Source organism: Dendropsophus ebraccatus, chromosome 10, assembly GCF_027789765.1.
Source record: "Dendropsophus ebraccatus isolate aDenEbr1 chromosome 10, aDenEbr1.pat, whole genome shotgun sequence".
In the NCBI taxonomy this organism is placed as follows: Eukaryota; Metazoa; Chordata; class Amphibia; order Anura; family Hylidae; genus Dendropsophus; species Dendropsophus ebraccatus.
In genome coordinates this window covers 87,641,415-87,666,000 of record NC_091463.1, presented here as the reverse complement: position 1 = coordinate 87,666,000, position 24,586 = coordinate 87,641,415, and the positions used below count along the sequence as shown (strand labels likewise).

Below are 24,586 nucleotides of genomic sequence, written 5' to 3'. Positions count from 1 at the left end.
TCGCCGGATCCCGCGCAGGCGCCGTGACAGTCGTTTTCGGCGCATGCGCAGTTCACAATTGAAGCCGCTCCGCAGCTTCACTGTTTACTGCGCGTGCGCCGATTGCCTCGAACACGTATCCTGTTTACCGCACAGGCGCAGAGAGGTGATGAGACCATCGCAACGGCGCCTGCGCGGGAATTCGTCAGAAGACTGAAGACTGAAGACGTCAATCAAGTTCCAGGAGGCATGGATGGGCGGCGACGAGAAGAGGACCTCATGAATAAGTTGGACTCGTCCGTCGTTTCCTATGGACGTTGGACTCATCTCAGCTCATTACCATAATGGGCGGGAGAAGAAGAATCGTCGATTTCTCCGTGTCAACAACGGGATCCGGGACGGGACCGGGAGCGATGTGGTAAGTATATTGACCTTTATGTCACTGTATGTCAGTTTCTGCCGGGGGCCACGGGGTGAATGGTTCCCTTTAAAACGTTATGTTCAAGTGTGTCTTTTTATTGCAGCCAGGTTATGTATTAGCCAGGCAGCTGCTGGGTTAAGTTGGAAGGTGCTTTACATACACAGAATGATAAATCTAGTCACAGCATTGGAATTCGCTGCGGATCCTGTATGCATGAAACTGGCCTCAAACTATAGTAGAATTTTTTTCTAACACATATTAGAAACCCTTGTCTAGGTAGTCTAGACTGAGCAGCCATTCCTGTCAGGTGTGGAAAGTTAGCGGATTTTGTGAAAACGCTGACAGCATTGCACTGACATATATATATATATATATATATATATATATATATATATATATATATATATATATATGTATCATTCTTTTTGTGCCATTATTCTGGCGTATTTTGTGTTTTTGCGCAGGGTGTAACATCTTGCACATCATTTATGAAGCAGTTTGTGCTATTTTGAGCAGTTTACGCCGGCTAGGCCATTTTAGGAGGGGGGTGTTAGGAGCGTGGTTTAAGTTAGCTACTTTTTGACAGATTTATCATGTGATTTATTTTTTTTTCAGCAGCAGTACTCCAGTCAGACCCTGAATTAAATACTGTGTTAGACAGACCCTTATTTCTTATATTTAAAGATTCTATAATGACAGGGATTGTTCCACAGGATCACAGAGTGATCATGGAAACTACGAGCCCGTAAGTCTAACATCTATAGTAGGTAAAGTATTTGAGGGCTTTGTAAGAGATGCTATACTGGATATAGCGTATCTTGATATACTGGAGTATACTGTCACACTAATCTGATCAGTTTCTATGAAGAGGTCAGTAATAGACTGGACCGGGGGGAGGCTGTGGATGTTGTGTATCTGGACTTTTCAAAACAATTGATACTGTGCTGCATGAAAGGTTGGTCTACAAAATGAGGATGCTGGGACTAGGAAAAAATATATGTGAATGGGTAAATAACGGAACACAGAGGGTGGTCATTTATGAAACATACTCAGATTGGGTCACAGTTACTAGTGGGGTATCACAGGGGTCAGTGTAGGGTCTACTTTTTTATATATTTATTAATGATCTTGTAGAGGGGCTACAGAGTAGAATCTCCATTTTTGAAGATGATACTAAACTGGGTAAAGTAATCATAAATTATGATATTACAGAGGGATTTGGGGAAGCTGGAGGCTTGGGCAGATAAATGGCAAATTAAGTTTAATGTGGATAAATGTAAGGTTATGCATTTGGGCCATATAAATAGTAAGTGCAGTTTTGTTCTAAATAATAAAACACTTGGTAAACTGCTTCCAAAAAAGGACCTGGGGGTATTGGTGGACAGTAAACTCAACTTTAGTGATCAGTGCCAGGCAGCGGCTGCCAAGGCTAATAAAATAATGGGATGCATCAAAAGAGACCGAGATGCTAGAGATGAGAAAATAGTTTGCCTCTTAATAAATCACTGGTCAGACCACATATGGAATACTGTGTACAGTTTTGGGCACCGGTATATAAGAAGGGCACAGCTGAACTAGAGCGGGTGCACAGGAGGGCGACCATATGGCACACAAAGTGCAAAATTGAAAAAAAAAAATGCACAGTTTTGTGCACTGGGGGGGATGTCCTTGTGCAAAAATTCACTAAAGTTTGCGCTAATCGCAGACTCTGATAAATGTGCCGCTTTATGTTTACATTGGTAATAGAGCAGGATGTATCAGAAGGCTCTACTCCTGAGCATTGGCATTACATCTCAACGAAACCCAGCCAACCAGGGAACAAAACTTTCAACAACTTCACACAGACCACTTGTAGTTGTCACCTTCAAAGTTTCTGGGTAAAGATCCTCGCTTGACTTCCACCAGTGTTACCTATGACTCTTACAAGGAAATCAGACCTACAAATCCCAGGCTGTACACTTCAAGGCTATGTTCACACTATGTATCTTTCCTGCCGTATTGCGAACCGCGAATATACGCACGTAGTTTTGAGGTTGATGCGTTCGCTTGAAAGTATACAATATACGGCCGCACAATGCACACTACATATGAACTTACGACCGGATCGTATACGGCGCCGTGAAAAATTAACAAGACCATTGTTTGAGGACAGAAATGTTCGAACTCACGGCCGTGGATTTCCATGCGGTCCCGTACGGAGTACTTATTTCAGCCAAATTGAACTTGATTTTTCGATCCAAAAGGTTCTGTGAGTTTTATTGGGCTGGGCGAAGATTTCCAAGTAAATGACCTGCTTCAGATCGCTTCGAAACAAGCTAGGGAAGCATAACTGTACTACGGGCGTATGTTCGCGGTTCGTACGCATCTGGCCACATATCAATTTTTCCCACGCCCGTAGTTTCAGCCGCACATGTACGGCGGCGTTTGAAATGCGTCCGGAATCGTACGCAGTGTGAACATAGCCCAAAGGTGAAGGTAAAGTCACATCTCATTGGGCATTCTCCAAGCATCTGTCGTCTCCTGACTAATTCAAGGGACACATCCCCAAAGCAATTACTTTACTGTATCCAAATAATATTACTAATGTCCTATGGTGAATGCAGCCCTGATGAATTGCCCCACTTGCAACCCACACAGACTATACCAGTCAATAGGAATCATAAAATTCTGGTCCCCACCAATTTAACATTTACCAACTATTTTTTGGTCAGTTGATAAATATAAATGGTTAAATACTTAACATCAAAACACACAATGCCATCTGCTGGAGCTTTCCACACTTAACTATCTATACTGGTCAACAGTGTAAAACTAGAGATGAGCGAACCTGGAGCATGCTCGAGCCGATCCGAACCCGAACTTTCGGCATTTGATTAGCGGTGGCTGCTGAAGTTGGATAAAGCCCTAAGGCTATGTGGAAAACATGGATATAGTCATTGGCTGTATCCATGTTTTCCAGACAACTTTAGAGCTTTATCCGAGTTCAGCAGCCACCGCTAATCAAATGCCGATCGTTCGGGTTCGGATGGACTCGAACCCGAACCCGGTTCGCTCATCTCTATGTAAAACCCGTAGGAAACCAGAGTAACCCTCTTAGGAAACACTCAAAAAATAGAGCTATGTATTGGGAGAAAAAACATCTCGAACATTGATTCTACAGTCTACACTTTCAGGCTATGTTCACACTGCGTATATGTCCGGCCACATATTTCCGCGGCCGGACATATACGCGTTAAACTCCGGCCAGGGATTTACGCTACTTGCGGCCGGCTACGTACGGAGCGCGAACTTACGCCCGCTGTCTACTTACGCTTCCCGAGCGCCCTACGTAGCGATCTGACAGCGGTCTTTTACTTGGAAATCTTCGCCTAGCCCCGGACACCCCACAGAACCTTTTGGATCGGCACAAAAAGCAGCAAAAATTAAGAAATCACCACTACGTACGGGACCGCATGTTACGCTACGGGCGTAAGTTACGGCATTTTTGTCCTCAAACAACGGTCTGGTTCATTTTTTACGGCGGCGCGTACGATCCTGGCGTAAGTTCATACGTAGTGTGAACTGTGCAGCCGTACTTCCTATACTTCCCATTGTACGCCTCCGGCCGCTTATTCACGGAATGCGCTACGTCCGGAGACTTACGTAGTGTGAACATAGCCTCATATTGTGTACAGATAATGTGGTAAGGTGATGAGCGAAAAAAATGAGAAATCAAAACTTAACAGAATGTCTCCATAGGAGGGCACCAATTATTGAACATTATGGCAAATAGCCTCAACAGAACTTATGGCCACAAAGAGTACAACGAAAGAGTAACCTGGATAATGGCCATCTTTGCTCTAGGTATACTCCCAGGTAGGATGATCCATCTTCCAGGTGGTGTAAATTGGGGGAAGGCAGTAGCACGGCCACTTATCTCACCTTCTACACCTTAGATACACAAGAAGATTACAAGCTGCAGTAACCTGCATATAACAAATGCAGAATAAAAAAAAGTGGAAACCATGATATATATGTCACGTACCCCTACGGGAAAGCATAAAGTGTGTAAATATGGCACTACACAGTTATATAACATAATAAACCACTATACATTATCATACTTCAAGCTCTATCAACAGGAATGATGTAGGCGTCTGCGTAAAAACAAAGGGTCAACGATCAGTAAAACGAGGGGTCAGGAAGGCTAGAAACCTTTATTTCTGGTTTTCTCTAAAATGCGCAAGGATGAGTGGACACGGGGCTCGGCCGAGTACTTATAGAATTGTTCCCACAAAAAACAAGTCCTCATATGGCTTTTAGAAATCAAGGTGGAAAAAATAAAAATGTCAAAAATTTTATTTTTCCATGTATTGCAATATTATGTAGACATTTTACATCACTGGACATTTTACATCACTGGTATTAGGATACCTTGGAGCTGTTACTTGGTTACTATTTAGTGGTATTTTTTCAGCACAGTATGACGTATAACTTGTTACTGTATAGCATATTATTTTTGCCATGTGCAAGGTCGAAATTATTTAGGCTGCTGCATAGAAGTGTGTTGTTTGGCCACCATGTTGCACTGATTGTCTGGCACCATATTAACACATAAAGTTAGGCAATCGTTTCTTAACAAGGTTTCGATGGAACTATTGACAGGCTATGGCTATGTTCACACAACGTCAAAAATATTAAAAATAACGTCCGTTTTTGCCGAGATTTAACTGACTGCAATGCAATGCATTGAAGTTAATGGGAAGATGGACGTCCAATGCACACAGCGTATTGAATAACAGACGTCTTTGCCGCGGGCGTCAAAATCATGGACATGATCACTATTTTCGGACGTCTTTTGCAAACAGCGGACGTTTTTTATTTGTAGTTCACGCACAGTTTTCCTTTTGTCACCGTTGTGTCTCCGTTTTTGCTATTAAATTCAATGGACTTTTCAATTGAGTCCCATCCAAAGGCCGATTAGTAACCAAACTAGAATAATGTGCAAACACCCGTCAGTGCACTAAGGGGAGGTCAGGCAGCTAAATAACGTCCGTTATTTTAGACTCAAAATGACGGACGTAATTTTAAACAGAGATGAATAAACGTTGTGTGAACATAGCCTTTCTCTGCTTTTGTGGCTTTATTTAGGTGTCTGCTTTGAGGTCCGAACCAGTTGTCTGACGTCTAGAGGTTGGACTAAATGTTGGTTCTGAATTCATTTCTAGAATCTGGACTGTGGGTTCTGAATATTTTTTTTTTTGGTAACTCATGAATTAATCTTGGGGTGAGACATCTTCTCTAGACTGAAAAGGACCTCGCCTAGAAAAAGATAGTACAGAGCACGTCCGAAAATGGGCCAAAGGAGATATAACTTATTTCAATCCATTGCTGAGATATTGAATCAGTTTCTCTCCTGGTGCCGATATTTGGGGGAAAAACATCTTCTGCCGGCATGGGGTCAAAGAGGCGGGGCCTAGAGCTTCCATGCCCCAGGCCTGCAACTCCTCTTTCTTCTTCTTTTTTGCAAAGTAAATAATTTTAACTTTAACTTGTGACTTGGAACAGACAGTCAATATGACAGCACTCTTGGAGTGCATCCAAATCACGCTTTAAGAGAAGGTAAGGTCTCTAGTATACGTCTTCGCACAAATAAAGATTGAGCTGCAATAATGATGTAGCTAACCACCATGTGTACACCTGTAGTGTGCTGCAACCTGGATTTGGAATAAAGATATTCGTTTTACCGAACTGCTGGATCATCTGTTTTACTATACTAGAGAGACGTCTACAGATATCGCTAATCGAAGAAGCTATGCCAAAATTGTTAGGAGAGTAGGTATCTCTATGGGCCGTATAACACAGAAAGATTATCATGCGAAAAATAGTTATATTGGTCGAATTTAAGCAATATTCTTTCTGTGTATACGCAGGCAACAATTAAACTACTAACGAAAATTTGTTCTTATGTCGTTAATTACATCTTTTCATTCAAATTTCCCTGCTACTGTAGTGACACAGCCGCGCAGCTGTGTCACTACAGTAGCAGAAAGATTATAATAGTTTCGGAGCCAGGATTTCCCGATGCCGGCCCGCAGCTTCAGGCTAGGTTCACACTACGTAAACTTCCGGCCGTAGTGCGCTCCGTGAATATGCGGCTGGAAACTTACGTAGTTAGCATACAATGCAAAGTATACGATCCCGGCCGCACAGTTCGCACTTCGTACGAATGTACGCCCGGATCGTATACGGCGCCGTAAGAAATGAACAAGACCATCGTTTCCGGCCGGAAGGCTGTAACTTACGCCGGTAGCGTATCGCGCGGATCCGTGCAAAGTGGTGATTTCTTCATTTTTCTATGCCGATCCAAAAGGTTCTGTGGTGTGTCCGGGGCTAGGCGAAGATTTCCAAGTAAAAGACCGCTGTCAGATCGCTACGTAGGGAGCTCGGGAAGCGTAAGTAGACTACGGGCCTACGTTCGCAATGCGTACGCATCCGGACGCACATCGAATATTCGCACGCCCGTAGTTTCAGCCGCACATGTACGGCGCCATACGAAATGCGTACGGATTCGTACGCAGTCTGAACATAGCCTTAAGATCAGTAGCATCCGAAATCTACTGAGAGTGTGCCGAACTGTGACTCTTCTTTAGGGAGGTAAAGGGGAATGTGTGACTGATGCAGAGGTAGGAGGGAAGTGTTTCTAATAAGAGCATAAGGGTCCTATACCAAGAAGCAATTTCTCGACGATTAACGATAATTGATCTCAAACGACCGATATGACGAATGAACTGAAATCGTTCAACCAATTACACGTTACTTATGATCGTTCTCGCGGTCGTCCTGCCGTCGCTACTGCGAACAACCAAACGGCGCCTTATTACATGCAAACGATAAAAATAGGTCCAAATTCTATCAAATGACCAACGATTTGTCATTGGTCATTCAATCGTTGTCTGCTATTATACTAAATGATTATCGTTCAAATCCGAACGATCTAACGTTTTTTGGAACGATAATTGTCCCGTGTAATACCATCCTAACATTTGAACAAGGGGGCACAATCTGAGGTTAGTCGGGGGAAGATCAGTAACATGAGAGACCACTCCTTCCGTAAATTACACAGGTGAGATCTTCATTCATCTCTCCGATGGTCTGGAGCTGCTATATGTAGGGATTGCAGGCACAGTCTCATATATGAAAACCAACATAAAGTATTTGGTATAATGAAAAAGCAAAGGACGTGTTCACCGTTTTTTATAGAGCTCATTATGTATCGGCAAGAAAAAAAAGAAACCTATCCACGGACGAATTATCTTACTTTACATCTCAGATTTGCGTTATTATTGCCATTATAAAATATAACAAAACAATAAAAGGTTTTACACAACTTTTTGATCTCTCTCTTAACTTAAACAGTATTTTATGTATAGAGCAGTAATACTACAACAGTAATTACGAGTTGTGATATATTGTGTCTTCTCATTTTACCTCTTTTTTATTGGATATGGTGAAGCTGTCAGAAGACAAGAACCAGGAGGGGAGACATTGTATTTTTTGAACCCCCCCCCCCCCCCACACACACACACCATAGAACCAGATAATTGCTTCTCACTTTTTGGTTATTTTTGTGCTATTAGTGAGGCAATGGGTATAAAATACAAACTGGAGTAAAATACGGACAAAAAGAGAAAGTAGCCGCTGCACCTCACACCTATGGCTGACACTAATGCCTCTCGGCTACATTTAAAAACCAACTCCAGGATGTTGGTATATAATTTGATCAAACCATATTGCCTCATGTACCACGTGCAGGTCCCCTGGTTCACACTCCCTACACTAACTCAACACAGTGTCAGTCTGCGACCGCTAACCCCACAAAGCGAGCACAAACAGGGAAAGGAGGCCATAGAATGGCCCTGCAACCCCACTATCACTGGACCAAACCCCAAGGGCCCCCCAAACCCAACAGGTACTGCCGGCGGAGGAAGCAGCCACCAAGCAACACAAGTGTGAACAGGGTCTTACTACTCACCATTGCTACTGCAGGTAGAATGGGAAGAATAGGAGATACTTGCCATGTGTGAACAGGTGCTTCCTGCTAATTGGGGTCACATGGGTCTTACCAGGAGGAGTGCCAGCCACCCAGAAAAGGGAGAAATGTAAAAAACAGACAAAAAGAGAAAGGAGCCGCTGCACCTCCCACCTATGGCTGACACTAACTGGAGTAAACTGCCCATAGCAACCAATCACAATTTATCTTTCATTCTACCAGAGCTGACAGCTGGGCTGTGATTGGTTGCAATAGGCAGTTTATACCAGTTTTTTATTTTGCACCCAATGATAAAATTGGGCTATAGCGTGTATGGAGGACAGGCCTAGCTAAGATATGATAAGTAGTTCCGGCAGCACAAGGTCATGTGTGCCAGTATCCAGTAGGACCACAAGGATATTGGGCTATCGGAGTGCCCTCTTCCCATCCTTATCATTGGCTAATTCAGAGATGTCTAGCTTCAGACTCTTGCCCGTGTATCCCAACAGTATGCATGTGGTTGGGTATTTTTCAGGGATGGAGAGGTGCCTTCTGAAAGGTTGCATTAAGTCTTATGCCTTTTTAGAACTGTTTTGGAGTGGGTATGTTCCGGATGTTTCTTGGTAGTAATCTATTATTTAGTACCTTTTTACGTGTTGGTCCCACAAGGTCTGACTCTGTGGTGTTTGAGCATGGCTTCCAATATTTTAAGAATTTGTGAACAATTCATGTAAATTAGACAAGAATCCATAAGGTTTCACTTTTTGTTTTACTAGACACCTGGTTAATATTTTACTATAATTATACACTAATAAAGTTGATAATAGACATTTCTCGCCAGACACTGTAAACCCTTTTTCCGCATACTTTCACATAATAACACTAGTTACTATAAGTCATAAAATACTCATGATCTGGAGGATTACGAGCGTCTCATTCATATAAAAGATGTACAAAACGGTTAAAGATGGTCTTAAGAGAAGAAACAACTCCAACCATGAAAACTGTTATCTTATTGTTTATGCTTCTGTTGAGCAGCCAGATTGGTAAGTCATGGTGTAGTAGTGTATGAGGAGATGACACTGCAGTGTGTACTGTGCTGTGTATACATGGTGTAGTAGTGTATGAGGAGGAGATGACACTGCTGTGTACTGTGCTGTGTATACATGGTGTAGTAGTGTATGAGGAGGAGATGACACTGCTGTGTGTACTGTGCTGTGTATACATGGTGTAGTAGTGTATGAGGAGGAGATGACACTGCTGTGTGTACTGTGCTGTGTATACATGGTGTAGTAGTGTATGAGGAGGAGATGACACTGCTGTGTGTACTGTGCTGTGTATACATGGTGTAGTAGTGTATGAGGAGGAGATGACACTGCTGTGTGTACTGTGCTGTGTATACATGGTGTAGTAGTGTATGAGGAGATGACACTGCTGTGTGTACTGTGCTGTGTATACATGGTGTAGTAGTGTATGAGGAGGAGATGACACTGCTGTGTGTACTGTGCTGTGTATACATGGTGTAGTAGTGTATGAGGAGATGACACTGCTGTGTGTACTGTGCTGTGTATACATGGTGTAGTAGTGTATGAGGAGATGACACTGCTGTGTGTACTGTGCTGTGTATACATGGTGTAGTAGTGTATGAGGAGGAGATGACACTGCTGTGTGTACTGTGCTGTGTATACATGGTGTAGTAGTGTATGAGGAGGAGATGACACTGCTGTGTGTACTGTGCTGTGTATACATGGTGTAGTAGTGTATGAGGAGATGACACTGCTGTGTGTACTGTGCTGTGTATACATGGTGTAGTAGTGTATGAGGAGGAGATGACACTGCTGTGTGTACTGTGCTGTGTATACATGGTGTAGTAGTGTATGAGGAGGAGATGACACTGCTGTGTGTACTGTGCTGTGTATACATGGTGTAGTAGTGTATGAGGAGGAGATGACACTGCTGTGTACTGTGCTGTGTATACATGGTGTAGTAGTGTATGAGGAGGAGATGACACTGCTGTGTGTACTGTGCTGTGTATACATGGTGTAGTAGTGTATGAGGAGGAGATGACACTGCTGTGTGTACTGTGCTGTGTATACATGGTGTAGTAGTGTATGAGGAGGAGATGACACTGCTGTGTGTACTGTGCTGTGTATACATGGTGTAGTAGTGTATGAGGAGATGACACTGCTGTGTACTGTGCTGTGTATACATGGTGTAGTAGTGTATGAGGAGGAGATGACACTGCTGTGTGTACTGTGCTGTGTATACATGGTGTAGTAGTGTATGAGGAGGAGATGACACTGCTGTGTGTACTGTGCTGTGTATACATGGTGTAGTTGCGATGCCCTGGCCCCTGGGGGCCACTTCCGCAGTGCTGGTGTTATGAGCGGGCAATGACCGGGGCAGCTGCAGGGGTTATACTTGTCACGGTATAGGCCTGAGGGCGGCACAGCTGTAGGGCCGGTCTGTGGAATCTGCGGGTGATGATGGGCATGCGATTCTTCGCTGCACTTAGTCAGGGCACCAGTTAGTGGACACCAATGCCAGGGTTCAGTAACAGCGGTTTTATTATAGATGAGGTAACTAGTAGCAACAGTTCTGTCCGGATGCAACCGGGTATATAGCAGGCTTTGACAAATAAAGCAGGAGTGGTGCTGCATAGGCTGTGAGAATACGTGCCGGATGATGGGAGTAGGAGTATGAGAGAAATAGCGTTGCTGGGTGGATTAGCTTTAAAGTAATACTTGCTGTGAATCCTTGCAGCGATGAGGAGAGATAACGGAATGACACCCAGATGAGAGAGAAGAATCCGGACACTTGAGCAGGCAGATACAGCCGAAGACTTGAATATAGCAGAGCACCTGATCCACACTTCTAGTGGTGAAGTGGGAGCTGCAGAGAAGAAGCCCAACTCCTCTGAGGTAGGAGAGGGACGACACACATCCTCCTTGCTTGGAAGCAGGGGGAAGACTAACTTGTTAGGAGGAAGTGGGAGGTCACATGGTTGCTCCTGGCCACAGCTAGTCGGCCATTGGAGGAACCATGGTTACAGGGCACTGGCACGGTCACGTGATCAACAGCCTTGCATACCACTGGACAATGTAATAATACACAGGAATACATGAGAACACACATGAGAATGCACATTACCAGAGAATACTAGGGGAAAACCAGCAGCAGTTGCAGTGCAAAACCTTACCAGAACAGGCATTGACACAGCAATAGAAATGGGCATAATAGGAGTAGTAGTCTGCATGTTCTGGGACACTACATAGTAGTGTATGAGGAGGAGATGACACTGCTGTGTGTACTGTGCTGTGTATACATGGTGTAGTAGTGTATGAGGAGATGACACTGCTGTGTGTACTGTGCTGTGTATACATGGTGTAGTAGTGTATGAGGAGGAGATGACACTGCTGTGTGTACTGTGCTGTGTATACATGGTGTAGTAGTGTATGAGGAGGAGATGACACTGCTGTGTACTGTGCTGTGTATACATGGTGTAGTAGTGTATGAGGAGGAGATGACACTGCTGTGTACTGTGCTGTGTATACATGGTGTAGTAGTGTATGAGGAGGAGATGACACTGCTGTGTGTACTGTGCTGTGTATACATGGTGTAGTAGTGTATGAGGAGGAGATGACACTGCTGTGTACTGTGCTGTGTATACATGGTGTAGTAGTGTATGAGGAGGAGATGACACTGCTGTGTGTACTGTGCTGTGTATACATGGTGTAGTAGTATATGAGGAGATGACACTGCTGTGTGTACTGTGCTGTGTATACATGGTGTAGTAGTGTATGAGGAGGAGATGACACTGCTGTGTGTACTGTGCTGTGTATACATGGTGTAGTAGTGTATGGGGAGGAGATGTCACTGCTGTGTGCACTGTGCTGTGTATACATGGTGTAGTAGTGTATGAGGAGGAGATGACACTGCTGTGTGTACTGTGCTGTGTATACATGGTGTAGTAGTGTATGAGGAGGAGATGACACTGCTGTGTGTACTGTGCTGTGTATACATGGTGTAGTAGTGTATGAGGAGATGACACTGCTGTGTGTACTGTGCTGTGTATACATGGTGTAGTAGTGTATGAGGAGGAGATGACAGTGCTGTGTGTATTGTGCTGTGTATACATGGGGTAGTAGTGTATGAGGAGGAGATGACACTGCTGTGTGTACTGTGCTGTGTATACATGGTGTAGTAGTGTATGAGGAGGAGATGACAGTGCTGTGTGTATTGTGCTGTGTATACATGGGGTAGTAGTGTATGAGAAGGAGATGGCACTGCTGTGTGTACTGTGCTGTGTATACATGTCATGGTACGAGGCTGAAGTTGGTTTCTTATTCGGCCAGTTTCTTATTCGGGGCTGAAGTTGGTTTCTTATTCGGCAGTTTCTTATTCAGAGGATTTTTCTTTTTCCTGTTTTAGCTATTATGCTTACAGAAAATGTATAATATTTATACCCTACCGTAAGTGAGGGGCCCTCAGAGGACTGGTGATAAAAATGGCAAAAAAGACCCCACGGTTGGCATAAAAATGGGCATGAAAGTAAAACCACAAAATTATTATTTAAAAATAAAAATGACTTTGGGCCACTGATCTCACACTGATAATACACAGCGAGGGATCCCCCGCATCACACCCAAGAGAGTCCAGCCTGGCCCAAAGTGGTTCTGGGTATAAAAACTGGCATCAAAGTGGGCAGATTGGCATTTTTCCCAATCTGAATAAGTAACAGGTATTTTCAAAGGGTTAAATGAGTTTGGGCCACTGATCTCACACTGATAATACACAGCGAGGGATCCCCCGCATCAGATCCAAGAGAGTCCAGCCTGGCCCAAAGTGGTTCTGGGTATAAAAACTGGCATCAAAGTGGGCACATAGCCATTTTTCATGATTTGAATAAGTAACAGGTATTTTCAAAGGGTTAAATGAGTTTGGGCCACTGATCTCACACTGATAATACACAGAGAGGGATGCCCCGCATCACATCCAAGAGAGTCCAGCCTGGCCCAAAGTGGTTCTGGGTATAAAAACTGGCATCAAAGTGGGCAGATTGGCATTTTTCCCAATTTGAATAAGTAACAGCTGTTTTCAAAGGGTTAAATGAGTTTGGGCCACTGATCTCACACTGATAATACACAGAGAGATATCCCCCGCATCACATCCAAGAGAGTCCAGCCTGGCCCAAAGTGGTTCTGGGTATAGAATATGGCATCAAAGTGGGCAGATTGGCATTTTTTCCTAATTTGAATAAGAAACAGCTGTTTTCAAAGGGTTAAATGGGTTTGGGCCACGGATCTCACATTGATATTACACAGAGAGGGATGCCCCGCATCATACCCAAGAGAGTCCAGCCTGGCCCAAAGTGGTTCTGGGTATAAAAACTGGCATTAAAGTGGGCACATAGCCATTTTTCATGATTTGAATAAGTAACAGCTATTTTCAAAGGGTTAAATGAGTTTGGGCCACTGATCTCACACTGATAATATACAGAGAGGGATGCCCCGCATCACATCCAAGAGAGTCCAGCCTGGCCCAAAGTGGTTCTGGGTATAAAAACTGGCATCAAAGTGGGCAGATTGGCATTTTTCCCAATTTGAATAAGTAACAGGTATTTTCAAAGGGTTAAATGAGTTTGGGCCACTGATCTCACACTGATAATACACAGAGAGGGATGCCCCGCATCACAACCAAGAGAGTCCAGCCTGGCCCAAAGTGGTTCTGGGTATAAAAACTGGCATCAAAGTGGGCAGATTGGCATTTTTTCCTAATTTGAATAAGAAACAGCTGTTTTCAAAGGGTTAAATGAGTTTGGGCCACGGATCTCACATTGATATTACACAGAGAGGGATGCCCCGCATCAGACCCAAGAGAGTCCAGCCTGGCCCAAAGTGGTTCTTGGTATAAAAACTGGCATCAAAGTGGGCAGATTGGCATTTTTCCCAATTTGAATAAGTAACAGGTATTTTCAAAGGGTTAAATGAGTTTGGGCCACTGATCTCACACTGATAATACACAGAGAGGGATCCCCCGCATCATACCCAAGAGAGTCCAGCCTGGCCCAAAGTGGTTCTTGGTATAAAAACTGGCATCAAAGTGGGCAGATTGGCATTTTTTCCTAATTTGAATAAGTAACAGCTGTTTTCAAAGGGTTAAATGAGTTTGGGCCACTGATCTCACACTGATAATACACAGAGAGGGATGCCCAGCATCATACCCAAGAGAGTCCAGCCTGGCCCAAAGTGGTTCTGGGTATAAAAACTGGCATCAAAGTGGGCAGATTGGCATTTTTCCTAATTTGAATAAGTAACAGGTATTTTCAAAGGGTTAAATGAGTTTGGGCCACTGATCTCACACTGATAATACATAGAGAGGGATGCCCCGCATCACAACCAAGAGAGTCCAGCCTGGCCCAAAGTGGTTCTGGGTATAAAAACTGGCATCAAAGTGGGCACATAGCCATTTTTCATGATTTGAATAAGTAACAGCTATTTTCAAAGGGTTAAATGAGTTTGGGCCACTGATCTCACACTACATACACACAGATAGGCATGCCCCGCATCAGATCCAAGAGAGTCCAGCCTGGCCCAAAGTGGTTCTGGGTATAAAAACTGGCATCAAAGTGGGCACAGAGCCATTTTTCCCAATTTGAATAAGTAACAGGTATTTTCAAAGGGTTAAATGAGTTTGGGCCACTGATCTCACACTGATAATACACAGAGAGGGATCCCCCGCATCACATCCAAGAGAGTCCAGCCTGGCCCAAAGTGGTTCTGGGTATAAAAACTGGCATCAAAGTGGGCAGATTGGCATTTTTCCCAATTTGAATAAGTAACAGGTATTTTCAAAGGGTTAAATGAGTTTGGGCCACTGATCTCACACTGATAATACACAGAGAGGGATGCCCCGCATCACACTGATAATACACAGAGAGGGATCCCCCGCATCACACTGATAATACACAGAGAGGGATGCCCCGCATTACACTGATAATACACAGAGAGGGATGCCCCACATCACACTGATAATACACAGAGAGGGACCCCGCATCACACTGATAATACACAGAGAGGGATGCCCTGTGGGTCCTTACCAGACATTGGAGCAAATGCCAAACTTTACTGAAACGGTAATGAGGATTAAGGTAAAACACACACCTTTATCCATGGTGTTTTTGGTGCAATAAGGAGCTATCAGCAGTTTAGATTAATCTAACTGGCCGACAGTTCCCCTTTAATAATGGTCATTATTTGCCCTTATTTTTACTTTGTTTAAACATAGCCTAAAGGGGTATTCCTGGAAAAATTGAAAAAAAAAGAACTAAAATTAACCCTTAACTAAAGAACTTATATATTCCTTGTTGGCTTTACTCGGAGATTGCTGGTCCAGTCACATGATGCAACCTTTCTTACAGTGATGTCCTACTTCCTTTCATCTTCTTGGGTATGGTGACGTCAGCACTTGGGGGCAAAGCCATCTCTCGTACCCAGAACGGCCTTCCTACACGTGCGCAGTGCGATCATTAGTATTGCAGCATGTATCTGCTAATCCCACTGGGTACAGGGACATCAATGCTCCCGTAATCAGGTTCTGCTGGCTACAAGGGCGGTCTTACTGGCTACAAAGGGGTCCTATATGGCTACAAGGGGACCCTGACATTGCAGGCAACACATAGGACAAATATATTTCAATTGCCCTGTTCACACATCTGTACAAGTGTTCAGGTCCACGTCCCGCGCTACAAAAAAATAAAGGATAGATTATAGTGCGGACTTGGATTTGCGGCACGAATCATTGTCTTCTACATAGTGCTCCGTAAACTGCGTAGCACTGTTACTGCACATTCATAGTGCGGTCCACCATTACAGGTCCGTATTCACTGGCTGAACTATGGATGTGTGAATGAGGCCTAACATAGCCTAAAGCAGACCTGTCAGCAGAAAACATTGCTGCAGGTATTGTTATTATAGAAATGTATTCAGGGTTAGCCGAGAAATGTTTAATAAGACGAGATGGGACAGCTAATTCTGGGATCCTGTTATGCTGACAAATGCCTCCTGAGTACTTTAGCCCTGTTTGCTTAAAGGGGTAGTGCGGCGCTAAACATTTATTCACAAAATACCCAGAACCACTTTGGGCCAGGCTGGACTCTGTTGGATGTGATGCGGGGCATCCCTCTCTGTGTATTATCAGTGTGAGATCAGTGGCCCAAACTCATTTAACCCTTTGAAAATACCTGTTACTTATTCAAATCATGAAAAATGGCTATGTGCCCACTTTGATGCCAGTTTTTATACCCAGAACCACTTTGGGCCAGGCTGGAGTCTCTTGGATGTGATGCGGGGCATGCCTATCTGTGTGTATGTAGTGGGAGATCAGTGGCCCAAACTCATTTAACCCTTTGAAAACAGCTGTTACTTATTCAGATTGGGAAAAATGCTAATCTGCCCACTTTGATGCCAGTTTGTATACCCAGAACCACTTTGGGCCAGGCTGGACTCTCTTGGATGTGATGCGGGGCATGCCTATCTGTGTGTATGTAGTGTGAGATCAGTGGCCCAAACTCATTTAACCCTTTGAAAACAGCTGTTACTTATTCAAATTAGGAAAAAATGCCAATCTGCCCACTTTGATGCCAGTTTTTATACCAAGAACCACTTTGGGCCAGGCTGGACTCTCTTGGATGTGATGCGGGGGATCCCTCTCTGTGTATTATCAGTGTGAGGTCAGTGGCCCAAACTCATTTAACCCTTTGAAAATACCTGTTACTTATTCAAATTAGGAAAAAATGCCAATCTGCCCACTTTGATGCCAGTTTTTATACCCAGAACCACTTTGGGCCAGGCTGGACTCTCTTGGATGTGATGCGGGGCATGCCTATCTGTGTATTATCAGTGTGAGATCAGTGGCCCAAACTCATTTAAACCTTTGAAAATAGCTGTTACTTATTCAAATCATGAAAAATGGCTATGTGCCCACTTTGATGCCAGTTTTTATACCCAGAACCACTTTGGGCCAGGCTGGAATCTCTTGAATGTGATGGGGGGCATGCCTATCTGTGTGTATGTAGTGTGAGATCAGTGGCCCAAACTCATTTAACCCTTTGAAAACAGCTGTTACTTATTCAAATTGGGAAAAATGCCAATCTGCCCACTTTGATGCCAGTTTGTATACCCAGAACCACTTTGGGCCAGGCTGGACTCTCTTGGATGTGATGCGGGGGCATCCCTCTCTGTGTAATATCAATGTGAGATCAGTGGCCCAAACTCATTTAACCCTTTGAAAATAGCTGTTACTTATTCAAATCATGAAAAATGGCTATGTGCCCACTTTGATGCCAGTTTTTATACCCAGAACCACTTTGGGCCAGGCTGGACTCTCTTGGGTATGATGCGGGGCATCCCTCTCTGTGTATTATCAGTGTGAGATCAGTGGCCCAAACTCATTTAACCCTTTGAAAACAGCTGTTACTTATTCAAATTAGGAAAAAATGCCTATGTGCCCACTTTGATGCCAGTTTTTATACCCAGAACCACTTTGGGCCAGGCTGGACTCTGTTGGATCTGATGCGGGGGATATCTCTCTGTGTATTATCAGTGTGATGCGGGGGATCCCTCTCTGTGTATTATCAGTGTGATGCGGGGCATCCCTCTCTGTGTATTATCAGTGTGAGATCAGTGGCCCAAAGTCAATTCTATTTTTAAATAATAATTTTGTGGTTTTACTTTCATGCCCATTTTTATGCCAACCGTGGGGTCTTTTTTGCCATTTTTATCACCAGTCCTCTCAGAGCCCCTCACTTACGGTAGGGTATGAATATTATACATTTTCTGTAAGCATAATAGCTAAAACAGGAAAAAGAAAAATCCTCTGAATAAGAAACTGCCGAATAAGAAACCAACTTCAGCCCCGAATAAGAAACTGGCTGAATAAGAAACCAACTTCAGCCTCGTTGTCATGGTGTAGTAGTGTATGAGGAGATAACACTGCTGTGTGTACTGTGCTGTGTATACATGGTGTAGTAGTGTATGAGGAGGAGATGACACTGCTGTGTGTACTGTGCTGTGTATACATGGTGTAGTAGTGTATGAGGAGATGACACTGCTGTGTGTACTGTGCTGTGTATACATGGTGTAGTAGTGTATGAGGAGGAGATGACACTGCTGTGTGTACTGTGCTGTGTATACATGGTGTAGTAGTGTATGGGGAGGAGATGACACTGCTGTGTACTGTGCTGTGTATACATGGTGTAGTAGTGTATAAGGAGATGACACTGCTGTGTGTACTGTGCTGTGTATACATGGTGTAGTAGTGTATGAGGAGGAGATGACACTGCTGTGTGTACTGTGCTGTGTATACATGGTGTAGTAGTGTATGAGGGGGAGATGACACTGCTGTGTGTACTGTGCTGTGTATACATGGTGTAGTAGTGTATGAGGAGGAGATGACACTGCTGTGTGTACTGTGCTGTGTATACATGGTGTAGTAGTGTATGAGGAGGAGATGACACTGCTGTGTGTACTGTGCTGTGTATACATGGTGTAGTAGTGTATGAGGAGATGACACTGCTGTGTGTACTGTGCTGTGTATACATGGTGTAGTAGTGTATGAGGAGATGACACTGCTGTGTGTACTGTGCTGTGTATACATGGTGTAGTAATGTATGAGGAGGAGATGACACTGCTGTGTGTACTGTGCTGTGTATACATGGTGTAGTAGTGTATGAGGAGATGGCACTGCTGTGTGTACTGTGCTGTGTATACATGGTGTAGTAGTGTATGAGTAGGAGATGACACTGCTGTGTGTACTGTGCTGTGTATACATGGTGTAGTAGTGTATGAGGAGGAGATGACAGTGCTGTGTATTGTGCTGTGTATACATGGTGTAGTAGTGTATGAGGAGGAGATGACAGTGCTGTGTGTATTGTGCTGTGTATACATGTCATGGTGTGTTTTCTCTTGCAGGCCACTCTCTGACTTGTTATGATGAGAGTATGAAGGTGGTCAACTGTTTATCCCTTAATACTCATTGCTACACATTATCGGCGTCGCACTGTAAGTCACTATTCATTTTGTTATCAGTAAATAATCTTATACTGTTTTCTGGAGTTAAATGACTTGCTCAGTTTATATTTGTTCCTTCATGTGTTGATAATTTATGAAATTACACCATTTTCTTAGGGTATGTTCACACCTCGTTTTCGGTCCCACGTCAGGAATCAGGGAAAAAAGGATGCTGACGTGCAGCCCGGCGTGCCACCGACGGCCACATTGACTCAAATGAGCAGGACGGAGTCATTATGTGACTGTGTTCTTCTCATTTGCGGGACGTACACTGCTTTTGTGCAGGACTCAAAAGCGCGGTCAATCACGCTTTTGAGTCCTGCACAAAAGCCGCGTACGTCCCGCAAATGAGCAGAACACAGTCACATAATGACTCCGTCCTGCTCATTTGAGTCAATGTGGCCGTCGGTGGCACGTCGGGCTGCACGTCCGCAACCTTTTTTCACTGATTCCTGACGTGCAGCCCGACGTGAGGACAAAAACGAGGTGTGAACATACCCTTAGTTACATGTGTTCTGACTATATACCTTCCTTATACCAGTGTAGTAGTCCCTGTCTGTATGGCACAATGTTACAGCCCACAGATCCTTTGTAATGCATCCATGGGTTAACTAGACTGTGGTGAGGCAAAGCACTAACTCTCCTGTAACATATATAAAGGTTTCAATAATGCTAATGTGATGCCGGTCCGGCTGCCCCTATGGTCGGTAACCTTCGGGGGAGTTTAGGGTCATTTGGGCACTTGTCACCGTAGCCTGGAGTGGTAGTAGACCCGCCCTGGGTTGTTGGTACCGCCACTCACAGAAAGCAGAGGATAACCCAAGTATACAATGGTGTGTAGGTGCAGATGCTGACAGAGTAGACCAGAGTTCTGGTATCTTTGTCCTATCCAGACTAGTTCCTCTTGTGTATCAGAATACTGCACCTTTAAGACTGGTTCATAGCGTGGGCTAGGTTGTTCCCAGACTCTTCTCCTTCTTGTAGTGTTTAGCACTTCATAGTAGATATACTTACCACACGTGTCTTAGACTAGACCAGAATGAACTGACTTGTCCCGGATGAGGGTCCTGGCAGAGCCAGACCCTGACTTGGCTACAGCAGGGACATCTGCTCTGTGTGTCCTTCTCCCCTGAGAATCTGGGTAAGAACTAATGCTACACCTCCTCCCACCAAGTAACCTCTCACAGGGGCTAAATAAGGTACCCTGTGAGTGGTGGAAAGGAATGTGTGCAAAAGAAAGAAAAAGAGTGATAGACTAGAAGTAGAGAGCATCTCCTATAGGTCAGCAAAACACATGGTACACATAAAACAGTAACCCTTTCCTATTTTCAGCTGTGCAATACATAAGAGTATACATATAAAATACTTACATCTAGTGATGAAACGGTAAAGTGCACTACATCACCACAACCGGGAGTAAGAAACTTTTGCTCCATGTGTATAAGAGAAAGAACACCGTGGTGAGACATCACAGAGAAGAGTTGCCAGAGGAGCCCTGCCCAATGTTGTAAGTGTGCTCTGCCGGAACAGGTGTAGAAATAGAAGAGATAAGAAGATATTCGTACTCACGGATGCCTAAACTGGCTCTGAACCGCCTTATGCCCCCTAGTTGCGGGATACCCATCCTAAGTGGGTAATATGAGCCCCAGTCGTCAGTTATCAGGGTGTAGCAGACTTTACAGGTTTCCCAGTCATCTTGCACTGTGCAGTAGGATGCATATACCTTTGCACGGTAGCTTTGTCCTACTGTGGTCAGTTCCTCTTCCTTCAGGTAAGTGCCCTGCACATTTTAGGGAGGTACCTAGCGTGGGCAAGGTGTTTCCTAAGTGCCTTCTCTCCCTTTAGTAGAGCCTAGCACTGCATAGTTGTCCTAGTTACTTGCATAGAGAATAAAGTCTGTAGTTGCTGTCTTTTGTCCCTGTCAGGGGTCCTGGCCAAAGCCAGGCCGTGGCTTAACTTCTGCAGAGACTGGTTTGTTTTTTTGCTTCCTCTCACACTCAATACCACACTAGAACTGAACACTTCCTCCCACCAAGAACTAACTCCTCCTACAGGGGCTAAACTAATCATGTTAATGGTGGGGCTGAGTGTGTGTGTGTGAGAGAGAGGAAAGAAGAGAAAGGACAGAGGAGAACTATCACCTGTGACTGGTCAGCACATAACATGTGCTTCTTCAGCTGTGCAATAAGTTAGATAGAGACAGTAGTGACATCTAGTGGGAATTAGTGGGAAAAACACAATACTACATCTCCCACTTGTGTGAACCTGAGGGAGTGACTTACTAAGGTGCCTTAGACAGCACCAGTGGTGGGACACCACAGTAAGTGAAAAATGTACAGACCTTGAAGATAGTTCTAGAATATGGATGGGCAATTCATTTTCCCATGGGGCCACATAAGGAATTGGAATGATTATGCCAACCCCCAACTCATGACAGCCTAACTCCAGACAGCCCTAACAATAAGCCTACAAACTGGGCAGATAGGAGCCAAATAATCTCTTTTTATACCACCCACAAGACATGGGTGGAATGCAAGCCAACAGGAGGCAGCCCCCCCCCCCCACACACACATACAACAGAAAAAAAACAAAAGTCAGCCGCACGCCTATGCCTCTGTTCACAATGTAGGTTGCACACCTACTGTATTGAATTGTTGTCCAATGGAGATACCTCTTTTTCTTCTGCCTATCCCTATTCTTCTCGCTCTCTCTCTCTGCACACTGTTCTCCACCACTCACAGGGGCTTTTAGGAAGAAGTTACTTGGTGGGAGAAAAGGTAGCAGTAGTTTCCTTCTGATTCTTGTGGGAGGACACACACAGAGTAGGCATCCCCGCTGAAGATAGCCAGGGCCTGGCTCTGCCAGGAACCCTGTCAGGGACAGTCCAGCTGTGTTAGTGAGCCCGAGACACACATGTATGGAGCAACCAGAGACACTCAACTTCTTCAGTCTATCTACTACTCTAACCATGCAGTGCTAGATACCCCAAGGAGGACAAGTCGGGGAATAACTCAGCCCACACCGAGAACATCTCGGGCAGTATCCTAGGCTACAAGAGGAACTGACCCGGATAGAGCAAAGTTACTGTAATGAAGGTCTACATACTGTATCTCATAGCGTGGGTGACACTGGATAATTTCGAACACTTAGCTACACCCAAATAACTACGAAGGGGGCTTGTGTCACCCTAGAAGGACGGGTACCCCGACACTGTAGAGCAAAAGGTGATCAGCTACAACATAGTCGAAACACGGGCACAGGTATCGCTCAATTATCTAAAAAGTATTCTCTCTAAATTTCTGGCAGAGCACATAACTACCTTGGGTTGGGAATCCTCTGAAAAACTCCTCTCCTCTTCTCTTCACTGCTCAACTCTAAGTTACACCAGCACCGCTACATTTACCTCTATTGTATCAGCACTTTCAAGTATCTCCCAGCACAGATCCAGTAAACATAAGCCTGTATCTAGTCAAGTCCTTTGCTGCCAAAGTGTTTTGTATTCTAAGAAACTGTTCAATAAAGCCATTGTATTTATTCTATTGGGACTCAGTTATCCTTGCATCAGCACCTGCACACCTCTGCTACACACCTTGGGTCATTTTCCCCTTTCTGTGGAAGGCGGTACCGATAGTCCAGGTGGGTCAATCTCCACTCAGGACTACTGTGACAGGAGTCCAAGGGACCTATCACAGCCCAGCAGGTCACCGACCCTTGGGGAATAGTACAGCCAGCACTAACAATAAAGCAGGTACCAACACCAAACCTGTTTGCTGAACGAGCACTGGCATCACAACAGTTCCATCACTGGCTAGGCTGTACTACACCACCATCCAACCACCACAGAACAACTTAGCAGGTGATCGGTCGAGCGCCACACAAGGGCTTACCGTGCATAGTCCCCCGTACTGTACATTACTGTACCTTACAGAACTCTTCCCTTGTGGCTCTGAGTTATAGATTGCTTACCTGGCATCTAATCTCAATGTTTCTGTTGCAGTGACACTAAAAGGATGTACAAGCAGTTCTCTCTGCAGCCAGGAGGGTTATTCATGTTGTGAAGAAGATCTCTGTAACTCTGCCGTCATCCCCAGGACGTCCGTCCTTCTTGCAGTAACGGCCGTAGTGGTCCTGTGGATTGCAAAAGTCTTCTGAATACAGTATCCCCATCACTACGCCTCAGGATGTATTGCAGATATATTGTGCAGTTACTGTTGCTTTCTTTATGCGTTTGATTCCTTGTGATTGTATAATAAGGGATGAGACGTCTATTATAACATTTTGTGTCCATGTAATGTTATCTAAGTAAACTATACAATGTCTAATCCCATATGGCTTACTCCATATAAACCACACAGACATTTTCCTTGTTGCTGCCATTATGGCTATTCCCATTATCCACAGGATTGTAAAATAAACGAGAATGGGGTCTATGCAAATGAGCCTTAAAAGTTCCACTTAAAAGAGTGGAATTTATCCAGGATTAGAAGGAAAAAAAAACTTTTATGCAAAAACAGCACCACCCTTGTCCTCAGGTTGTGTGTGGTATTACAATTAAGCTCCACTGACTTCAATGGATCTGAGCTGCAATACCGCACCCAAACTGAGGACAGGAGAGGCGCTGTTTCTGAGATGTATACAAATTGGGATTCACGTTGGGCACTGTTTAATCTTCTTGTAGTGCTTCACCAATACCAGCAATACTTTGCTTTTGATAAAATGACGCTAATAGACATTTTATGTGATTTAATAAATGTTTACAATACACAGTTTTGTATTGTTTACCAGTCATTTATTGTTTAGTCATAGACAACCCGTATGGGGTGTAGCCACCAGCTGCACCCCCCCCCCCCCTTTCTATCTGCTTTCCCCCAGCTGAGCTTGGGCCACATGAAGAAGAGAAAAGGCCATCAGGTTTTTGGTACATCCCCGCTTACCTAGCATGTGATCTCTGCAACTGTAAAGGGGGGCTCTCCTTCACACTCTTACACCTATCATATAGGCCCCAAGAGCTACATACAGGCCCCGCGACCAGCCTACATAACCACAAACCAAAAGCAAACAACACTGTTGATTGCATTTTGCTTTGGGGTAAAAAAAAAAATTTTA

At 44.3% G+C, this 24,586-nt stretch overlaps 1 protein-coding gene across 2 annotated transcripts; it reads left to right on the top strand.

Annotated features, from left to right (window-relative positions):
• The first annotated feature begins 298 nt into the window (after positions 1–298).
• Positions 299–24,244, top strand: LOC138765795 (short neurotoxin 3-like). Of its 2 annotated transcripts, none has more exons than XR_011358636.1 (3): positions 299–397; positions 19,382–19,471; positions 23,478–24,244. XR_011358636.1 is itself a non-coding variant. In XM_069942853.1 (3 exons), exons 1-3 carry the CDS (start codon positions 9,409–9,411, stop codon positions 23,630–23,632), a joined length of 294 nt encoding a protein of 97 aa, XP_069798954.1. In that variant the 5' UTR covers positions 9,396–9,408; the 3' UTR covers positions 23,633–24,244. The 2 variants fall into 2 exon arrangements, 1 of the variants encoding a protein (XP_069798954.1); XM_069942853.1 differs by lacking the exon at positions 299–397 and adding an exon at positions 9,396–9,457.
• The last annotated feature ends 342 nt before the right edge of the window (positions 24,245–24,586 follow it).

Coding starts and splice junctions, on each gene's coding strand:
- LOC138765795 (XM_069942853.1), top strand. CDS start 9,409: ATGAAAACTGTTATCTTATTGTTTATGCTTCTGTTGAGCAGCCAGATT. Junction 9,458..19,381: donor TCTGTTGAGCAGCCAGATTG/GTAAGTCATGGT, acceptor TTTCTCTTGCAG/GCCACTCTCTGACTTGTTAT. Junction 19,472..23,477: donor CACATTATCGGCGTCGCACT/GTAAGTCACTAT, acceptor TTTCTGTTGCAG/TGACACTAAAAGGATGTACA.